General features: G+C 60.2%; 1 protein-coding gene across 2 annotated transcripts; it reads right to left on the minus strand.

Annotated features, from left to right (window-relative positions):
• Positions 1 to 347: 347 nt before the first annotated feature.
• GPR108 (G protein-coupled receptor 108) lies at positions 348 to 8,414 on the minus strand. Of its 2 annotated transcripts, none has more exons than XM_045991917.1 (18): positions 8,260 to 8,414; positions 7,565 to 7,684; positions 6,698 to 6,748; positions 6,449 to 6,531; positions 5,422 to 5,522; positions 5,233 to 5,294; positions 5,074 to 5,142; positions 4,863 to 4,967; positions 4,526 to 4,659; positions 4,339 to 4,414; positions 3,791 to 3,864; positions 3,588 to 3,705; positions 3,359 to 3,489; positions 3,227 to 3,270; positions 2,957 to 3,100; positions 2,706 to 2,789; positions 2,484 to 2,608; positions 348 to 2,319 (listed from the first exon to the last, which is right to left on the minus strand). In XM_045991917.1, the coding sequence occupies exons 1-18, from the start codon at positions 8,377 to 8,379 to the stop codon at positions 1,933 to 1,935; spliced, it is 2,028 nt and encodes a 675-aa protein (XP_045847873.1). In that variant the 5' UTR covers positions 8,380 to 8,414; the 3' UTR covers positions 348 to 1,932. The 2 variants fall into 2 exon arrangements, with proteins under 2 accessions (XP_045847873.1, XP_045847874.1); XM_045991918.1 differs by having other exon boundaries at positions 2,111 to 2,319; positions 2,957 to 3,006.
• Between the last annotated feature and the right edge of the window lie 1,054 nt (positions 8,415 to 9,468).

Below are 9,468 nucleotides of genomic sequence, written 5' to 3' on the forward strand. Positions count from 1 at the left end.
GCTCATTGCTTTCAGACCACGTGCTCTACAGCAACTGGACTTTTTCTAAAAACCAGATTCGCAATCCTATGGCATCATGATGTTGAAAACAGGAATACACAACAAACGAGGCGAAAGGCCCCGTGAGACCCAGACGCAGCGCCTTCTCCCACCAACCTTGTTTATTCTGCCTGTTTTGCAGACCAAGAAACGGAGGGCTTTGACCACTTGCACAATATCCCCCAGCTGGCAAGAGCTGGGGTCCAGAGTTCATGTTCCTAAACTGTATGAGCTTCTGACGGCTGCTATAACAAATGACCACAAACTTGGTGGCTTAAAATAACCCCTTTATTATCTTACGGGTCTGGGGTGGGGGCAGATGTCTGCCATCAAGGTAGAGGCAGGCCTGTGTTCCTTCATTTCCTTCGGGAGGCTCCAGGGGAGGAATTGTCTTCCAGCCTGTTCTGCTTCTAGAGGCCACTCCACTCGAGGCTTGTGACCCCTCTGTCCCTGCAGCCCCACAGCACACTCCCCCGGGGTGAGTTTTCTTGTCCCTCTCCTTCTCGGATGGACCTCTTGCAAGGATCCTTGTGCTGACCCTGGGCAATCCAGGATCACCTCCCATCTCAGGGTCTTTCACTGAATCACAGCGGCAAAGTGCCTTTTGTCACAAACTACGACATTGGCAGGTTCCAGGGACCGGACGTGGACATCTTTGGGGAGCCATGACCCTGCCCAGCCACGCACGCGATCCTGTATGGCCACGTCCTTCCCTGCTTTAAACTTTTCCTGGGCTCCTGCAGGCACCGGCAAGAAGTCCAACCGCATCGTCTGCTTCCTGGGGCTTCTGCCATCTTCTCCCCCTCCCCCCACCCCTTCCCAGCTCCAGCGGGGCCTGCAGTGGGACTGGCCAGCTATTCTGGGCATGTCTGCCTCTGCGTAACTTCCTCGGTCTGCAATGCCTCCCCACTTCCCTGTCTGGCAGGGCTATTTATTCACCTGTGCCCGTTAAGCTTGCTTCCGTTTGCAGGAAGCCTTGACCCCAGCCCAATTCTCTACCCATTGTCCCCTGCCTGTGCCCCCCCTCCCCAAAGAAGTATCTCCCAGAGCTCCAGAAGGGGCTCTGGGCACTCTAGCTGAAGGATGTGCTGGAATGGGGACGGGGGGGGGGGGGGAGAGCCTCATCTCTGGAGCTGCCCGTGTGTGTGTGTGTGTGTGTGTGTGTGTGTGTGTGTTTCAGGTCCGTCCCCAATCAGAGGTCATTCCTCAAAGTTCAAGGCACTTCACAAAAGGCTAGGCTGTGCTGAGTCACTCACAGCATCATCCTGAGCCATATTCGGTGACCTTGTGGGACCCCCCTTTCACAGGCTGGGAAACGGGTGAAATGACTTATCTAGGATCACACAAAGGGGACAAATGGCCGCAGGGAGCCCAGGTGCAAGGGGGCAGTGCCGTTGGTGGGAAAGCACAGCTACGACATCAGACTGTTGCTGTTTTGAGTCCCAAGTCTCCCAACTTGTCTGCTGTGTGGCCCTGTGCAAGTGACTTAGCCTCTCTGTGTCTCACAGTCTGTTTGATAGGAACGAGGGTCCACAGAAGCCTTGGAAGAGGGTGCGGCATAAAGCAGTCATTAGTGTCCAGTCTTCGCTGTGAGCTCTTGCCCGTCTGCCCACCACGTTTTCCCGCCCTCCAGCCTCTGCCGGGGCTGTCCCCTCGCCTGGGCCTGCTGCCCTTCTCCCTACTGCTCCAGTCACCTGTCCCTGACTTCCCAGGAGAGGTCAAGGCCCCGTGATGAAACTGTCCAGTGACTCAGCCCTCTCCCTGACCGGCCCCCCACCCCAGACTGTAAGCCCCTTGATAGGGTCGTGCCCACTGCTCTGTCCTCAGCCCCGGGAGGTTGCAACCCTCCCTCCGCAAGGAACACGGGTTTCTGAATTGTACGCACAGCCTGCGTTAGACCTCAACACCCAGAAAGGCAAGGAACCAGGGTAGCAAAACAGATCGGTCATTATTGCACAGTTGCGAGCGGTGGGTGGCCCTGGGGCAGGGACAGGGCTGCCCCGGGGTAGGGGGAGAGGAGACAAGGAAGCTCTCTTCTGAATGGGCTCCTCGGCCTCCAGTCCCCGAGAGCAGGGTGCCGTACCACCGCGCCGCCCTTCTCCCCCACCGCAGGTGCTTTGGGGGCGGAGCTGGAGGGTGAGGACTGTGTGCGGAGGGCGGAGGCGGGAGGTGGGGGAAGGAGGACCGTTCCAGACACTGGGGGATGATCACAGAAGCTCCCGGCCGCTGGCTGTTTTGTTGACTTTGGATAGGCCTTCCCTGAACCCAGAATCGGTCATTCTAAAGGCAAACAGCAAGGAGGGGGTCTGGCAGTTGAGGGACACGAGGCCCCGCCCACTCGGGGGCCCATCAAGTCCACGCCCAGAGCGGCCGCCCCGCACGGCAGCCCCAGAGCCCCGCCCACTCTGCCTCCAGAGGCGCGCCGACTCCACCCCAGCGCTCACATCTGCTCCATCTGCACGTCCTCCTCGTCCTCCTGGGGCAGCTGCAGGTAGGGGTTGTCGCCGGCAGGCTGGAACTTGTAGCCGGTGAGCACGAAGAAGGCCAGGGTGGACCCCTCCACCAAGAGCTGGGGGGCAAGGGGCACGGCAGTGTCGGGCACAGCCCCCCACCCCCGGCCACGGTCTGGCCCACCTGCCCGCCGCACCTGGGGTCTTGGTCTTCACCTGGTACAGCCACTGCCACTGGAAGGGCACGGCCACCTGCAGCAGGATGGCGATGATCCGCGTGAAGTACACGTAGCAGATGACCTGCCGGGGCACGGGCAGAGGCCGGCGGTGGGCTCAGAGTGACCGCAGGCAGAGGGGCCAGAGTGGGCACCTCAGCGGCTGGTTGTATAACACCCCCCCCTCCCCGGGCAAAAAACCAACCAAAACCCACCCCCAAATACTTGCTTCAGTGAGAGGAGGGCTCGTACCATGATGTAGTAATGCCGAAACAGCTTCAGCTTGGCCAGGTTCACGGCCACTGCCGGGGTGCACAGATGGGGGGTGGGAGGGGAGAGGAATGGAGGAGGGCCGTTGCGGGGAGTATCCAAGGGGCAGGAAGTCTGAAGGGGGGTCTTTCAGAGGACATGCAGCAGGGGCGGCCGGTGGGGAGGGAAGGGACATCCAGGGATCAGAAAGAGGGGCCTGGGAAGCGGGGACAGGGGCCGAGGGCACAGCAGGTCCGGGGACCAGGGCCTCACCCTTTCCATCCGTGCCGGATGCGTCCTGGAGATGCCGGATGGACCTGGAACGGGACGGGGGACGCGGATGGCTGTGAGCGCCGCGTCCTACGGTGTCTGCAGGGGGGCGGAGGTTGGGGGCAGGAGCCTCACCAGACCACAGGGAAGAGGATGGCGCCACAGCAGATGAGATCCACCAGGAAGAGGATCTCCTTCCAGAGCATGTAGTCACTGGCACCCTCCTCGCGGGACTCGATGACGATGTAGGCCACGTTGGCCAGGACCTGCAGGGCGGGGAGAGGTGGGGAGGGGGCAGCGTGGGGTGGGTCGGTGTGCCCCAAGAGAGCACATGCGTCCGCCCGCCCCAGGGCCCCGGCAGCACCTGCAGTGGAATCACGATCCCAAAGATCTTCTTCTCCTTGTCGGACAGCACGTACTTGACGAAGGCCCAGCCGGAGCCGATCAAGGCGATGGTGATGAAGAGGAGGGCGCCCTTTAGCCTGGGAGGGGGTGTGCGTGTGGTGAGGGGGGCGGTGCCTGCCCCCCCCAGCCCACCCCCCACCTGCCACGGAGAAGGGCACTCACAGGTGCGTGATGTAGTGCATGACAGCGAGGCCTTCGATGGGGTGGCCCTGGCTGTTGATGAAGTAGTAGTTGATCTGGAGGCGGATGGACGGACGGACAGTCAGACAGACAGATGGACATGGGGGTGGGCGGGGGTTTAGGAACACAGAGAGTCACCGTGGGCGCGGGGGGCCACCAAGGGGACAGAGCGGACAGTTGTGATCGGGATGGCGGGTCGACCCAGAAACGGGCGGCGGTGGCTGTGACAAAGGAGGGGAAGTCACAGCTGGAGGGACAGTGAGACCGTGCGTCGGGGGGCGAGTCGGAGCCAGGCCAGCAGGCAGTCAGACTAAGGACAGACGATCACGATGGACAGGAGAGACAGACAGCCGAGCTACGTGGACAGTTGGTGGCCACAGTGACAAAAATGGCTGGACATGGGGACATTTGGGACACGTGAACTCCCAAGCCCAGGGTCTGCAGAGATTGGGGTAATAGGCTCCACGGGCTTCTTCCCGGACCCAGAGACCCCAGCCTACCCCCGTCTACTCGCAACCCAAGGCTCTCACGCTGTGGAAGAGAAGGGAGACGCTCTTGGTGAAAGCCAGGGCTGCCATAAGCCAGTGGATCTTGAAGACGTTGTACCTGGCAGGGGGGTCAGGGACAGAAGGGGGTGGGAGGCATTGGTCAGGGGCAGGGATGGGAGGGCTACGGTGAGGGGAGGTGGGGGGACCACCCCAGGGGCCAGTGCATTACGTGTTCTTGCAGAGGACGGACACCCAGAAGATGCCAGCGGCCAGGAAGAAGGCAGACATGACCATGTACAGCTTGAAGAGGGGGATTTCCGCCGCCGACAGGAAGCCCTCGGGGTTCTTCTCCCGGATCATGACCTGGGGAGCGGGCAGGGGTGGGTGGTGGGGATTTCACGCTGGCTCTGGATGTGCAGAGCGGCGAGGGTGCGTCTCGCCCTCACACTCTCAAGCTCCCCCTCTCCGAGCCTCAGTCTTCCCCACCTCGCAGGTGGGCACACGGGCTTTCATGCCCCAGCCCGGCCCCAGGGAGGATGCGGCGTGGCCGGCCCGCCTCTGCTCACCGTGATGTCGAAGGGCTGCTCCCGGCCCGGCTGTGCGTTGTAGCAATTGTGAAAGTCGAGGTTGTACTGGCCTTCCTCGGCCCGAGAGCCGATGACCACGTGGAACTGGGTGGTGGGACAGAGAGGGGAAGATGGGGGTGGGGTGGGGGCTCAGCAGGGGGGTTCCCCACTCTGGGGGGAGGTGGGGCCTCGGGCGCTCACAGACACTCACACTGAAGTTGTAGGAATTGTTGAGATGCCCGAGACCCAGGACCAGCTCCTTATCCTTCCCACTGGGGCCCTGGGGGGACAGAGGGCCCGCATCAGTTGGCCCCAGGGCCTGGCTCAAAAGGAACAGACCTTCCTCCCTCCTGCCCTGGCTTCCTCGAACCTGCTGGTCCCCCTGAGACACCGTGGGTTTTGACTTGGCCTTGTGGAGCGCAGCGGTGGTCCCTTTAGGGGGCAAATGAGTGAGTTCAGAGAGGCACGGACAGAAGGACAGAAGAAAAAGGGGGAGGCGGGGGCAGGCGCACAGCCCCGGCCATCCACCGTCCCTGCTCGCGCGGCCAGCCTGACTCACCGCTGTCCACTTTGGGGGTGACTGGTTCAGAGGGCACTTCGGGGAGGAGCCCAGGAGAGATGAACAGCTTCTTCTGCTCCCCATACTTCCGCACCTGTACCCTGGGGTGAGCGTGGGGGCCTCAGGGGTGAGGCCAGGAGGCAGAAGGCCTGGGTCAGGCACACAACGTGTGCGGAGGGACTCAGTGGCCCCCTGGGGCCCTCGGGATCTCCTTTCTGAGAACAGCCGGTGTCAGGCTGAGTCAGTGATCACACAGTTCCAGCCCCCGGCCACCAGCGATCAAGATGGCTGCCCTCTCCGGGCCCTGCCTGCACCAGCGACTGTCACTTCCTGTGACAGTGACTTACTCATTCCACTTAAGCGTGCTACTTAACATGAATATGTATCTATAGACAGGCCACACAGTATTGCTAGACTCTGGTTCTTGGGCCTCAGTTTCCTCCTTTAGAATGGGGATGACATCGGTATAAAGGGTCAGTGAGTCACCAGCTGTGAAAGTTTGCAGGACGCTCCCTGCCACCTAGGAAGCATTCGACAAGTAGGAACGGTGGCTATCAATTCTCCCAACACTCCTCCGCGTCTGATCTCTGCCCTGAGACCCCGACTCTGTGTCTTCTCCCTGGGCTCCCCCCTTCCCTCGCTCCCTCCTTCCCATAATCACAAGGCTGGAAGGCAAAATTAAAAAGCAAGTGGTTTTCCGGGGCACCTGGGTGGCTCAGTGGGTTAAAGCCTCTGCGTTTGGCTCAGATCATGATCCCAGAATCCTGGGATCAAGCCCCGCATCGGGCTCTCTGCTTGGCAGGGAGCCTGCTTCCCTTCCTCTCTCTCTGCGTGCCTCTCTGCCTACTTGTGATCTCTGTCTGTCAAATAAATAAATAAGATCTTTAAAAAAAGAAAAAAAAAGCAAGTGGTTTTCCTCCTAAGTGCATGAGGTTCTTTCCAGCGGCTTCTCATACCACCTGGTAGCTTGTGTGAGTATCAGACCCGGGAAAAGATGAATGACGGAGCCTCTGGACCATCAGCTTACCGCAGATCCTTGGTGTTGATGAGAAAGAGAACTAGGAGGTTGCTGCTGTTTTTCTTGAGAGGACAGTCATGGGGGTTCCGGGTCTGGGGAGTGGGTAGGAGGGTGTCTTGGTTACTGCCTCCCACTAGTCGGGCCCCACCCTGCCCCCTCCCCATCTACCTCACAAGGGAGGGTCCCTTCTTGCTCCCCTCCCTGCGGAAGAAGTGGGGAGTGTCCTCCTCCCTCCTCCCCCACTCCTCCTCCACTCACTGAGTAGGATCGAATGCTGCCAGAGCGAACCCGAGTCAGACTGAACCCCACCTGCCCGGTGGAAAGAAAAGGGGAAGAAATGAGGGAATGCACAGGGATCTCGCCAAACCATCTCTTTTCGTAGCAAGAGAAACTTGACCTCAGATTGACCGAACCCGTCCTGTGTGCTAGGTCCCACATTCACTCATGGAATTCCAACAACCTGTCCTGACCCTGGGCCCTCATACTCTTCTTTGAATTCCTAACTGGTGCCACTCAGCTTCCATGTCACTTCCCTAGGGGTGGGGTGCGGGGGGGGGGGGTATCTCGGGCTTCTCTCACTGCTCTGCTGGACCCTGCCCACCCTGTTTTCATGCAATTAAAATGTTGATGTAATAAACAAATAGATAGATAAAATGTTGACGGCTTCCTGCCTGGAGCTGTGGAATCCAGCACGCGTGGACTTGCTTGCATCCCGGCCCTGGGACTTTGAGCAAGACACATACCTCTAGGCTTAACGTTTTCACAGCATCCCAGAGAGGCGGCTGCGAGAGAACAGACCCATGGAAACTGCTCTGCCCGGTACCCGGTACTCAGTGGCATTGAAAAAATGCTAGCTACTCATTCTGACTGCAGGAGCTGGGGCTATCCTGGGCTTTGGTGTGCCCTCCCTCCTTCCCTCCACCAACCCAGCTCACAGCCCAGCACATACTGCCCGAGATTTTATTATTCCCGCGTTACAGATGGGGGAACGGAGGTTCCGAGAGACCAGTGCCCTTGTCCAAGAGCCCATGGATGAGAGGCGGAGCTACGAACTGGGGGCTGCAGGTGGGCGTGGGAAACGTGCGCCCCTCGCCCTCCTCCAGCAAACTCCTCAAAGCCCCTCACCAGCGGGCCCTTCTCTTCTGTCTCCTGGAAGCCCAGCCGCAAGAGGCTCAGGTCCACCTCCAGGGAGCCATTGGCGTAGAAGCCGAAGCTGTTCAGCGGGATGTCTGCTCGCTTCTCCCCCTGCCGGACACCAAGGAGGCACAGGCAGCTCAGGCTTCTTCCCACCAACCCAGCCCCACGGCTGGGGCGCGAGATAGGCACAGGGTAGCCCCAGCTCCTCCAGCCACTGTTCCGAGTCCAGGAAGAGAAAGCCGGGGGCACCTGGAGGTCTCCGCACTGGGGGGAGCACCCCCCCCCACGAGAGCAAGGTTGTTCATCTTGGGGTTAGGAGCCCCGACAGTTCGTAGATTCCAAGAACCCAGTGAGTGCCCGGCGGAACCCATTCTAGAGATCCCAGCGCCCCCGAGCGATCCCAAGAATTTAGGAGACTAACGGGGGCGGGGGGTCGTTCCAGGAGGTGAAGTCCCACCCCCAGTGGGCCGGGCACAACCCGAGCGTGGTCGGCCAGGCAACTCCACGCGAGGACTGAGGGGGACTCCTCGGACGAGACCACTCGGGGCCGGGAAGCGGGGGGCGGCGGTCCGCTCCATCTCGCGTAAGCAGAGGGGGAGGTAGGACGAGACCACTCCAAACCAGGGGCTTCTTAGGAGCAAAACTGCGCCCCCCGCCCCAGCCCGCCGCGCGGCGGGACTCACCGTCAGCGTCAGCCGGTGGATGCGCCCAAAGCAGCCGCCCAAGAGCAAGAGCAGCAGTAGCGGCTGCCCCCACTCCGCGGGGCTCCGGCGGGCGAGCCCCCTCCTCTCGCTCACTGCCATCTCTGGAGCCGCCACCTCCCCTGACACCGCCTCTGACGCACCCACCCCCCAAAGGGCGAGCCAATCGCCGCACGATGGGGGCCGATCCTCTAGCATGTCAGGCCCTCCCAGCCAGTCAGCGACCGTTTCCTCGAACATCTGGACCACGCCCCTGCACGACACCAAATGGACATCACCAGCTCCGAATAGGCTGCTGATACCGCTTAATCCCGCCTCCGCTCTCACCAATCACTAGGAAGATTGTACTGATGTAATTTGATAAACCGTCCATCTAACCAATTCTAATGGATCTGATATCCCGCCCTTGAAGCGGAATTCCTTCACCCACAGATCCTTCACCCACGCCCAACTGAAGATCGGTCCAGGACTACATTACCCAGAATGCAGTGAGACCAGAGAGCGCTACAGAGCGGTCAATAAACTACATTTCCCAATATCGCCAAGGACGGACTTCCTCTTTTCACTCTGGGAATGTGGCTCCCAGCCAGAGCTCAGGCTTTAGGTAAACACGCGCGTCTGCTGAGGCCTGTCCGGTTCTAATCTTCCTGATCCACGAATGGCCGAAACCTAGCCCCAGGCTAAATTCTGACCCTACGATGACCTATGACCTCGGGCTGAATTCCAGCGTTAGGCGGAGCCTCTATCCTAGAGTGAGGCAACGAAGTAGCCCATCCATAGATCCCACGCAGGACTTGTTGATTGGCTGAACACCAACCCCAGGCTGAGTCCTTACCTGCGGCTGAGCCCGGACGTCGGCCTGAAAACCAGACTTCCCCACTCCCTCCTGACCCTCGACCTACACCGAGCCTGGGCCTTAGTCTCTGGTTGAGCCCCCAACCTGGACTGCGCCGTGACCCCAGACTAGGCCTGACCTCTGGACCCTAGTTTGAGTCTCAGACCCCCTAGTGGGTTGCTGACCCCTCCGCTAAACTGACCCCAGTCTGAGATCCCATCCCAAATGCGGTGCCGATCTGGAACGAATCCCAATTCCAGTTTGAGTTTGAGACTAATACCAGGCTAAGCCACTGAGATCAGAACCCATGCTGAGCCCCTGACACGTCTGGTCCCCCAAACCCTGGAGCACAGCCC

Source organism: Meles meles, chromosome 20 (genome assembly GCF_922984935.1).
Source record: "Meles meles chromosome 20, mMelMel3.1 paternal haplotype, whole genome shotgun sequence".
Taxonomy (NCBI): Eukaryota; Metazoa; Chordata; class Mammalia; order Carnivora; family Mustelidae; genus Meles; species Meles meles.

What these genes read in the sequence shown, in the direction of transcription:
- GPR108 (XM_045991917.1), bottom strand. Translation starts at nt 8,379, where the DNA reads ATGGCAGTGAGCGAGAGGAGGGGGCTCGCCCGCCGGAGCCCCGCGGAG. An exon ending in TGTCTCAGGGGGACCAGCAG is followed by an intron (nt 5,143 to 5,232) that starts GTTCGAGGAAGC and finishes CTGTCCCCCCAG; the next exon opens with GGCCCCAGTGGGAAGGATAA. An exon ending in AGCAGCCCTTCGACATCACG is followed by an intron (nt 4,660 to 4,862) that starts GTGAGCAGAGGC and finishes CCCGCTCCCCAG; the next exon opens with GTCATGATCCGGGAGAAGAA.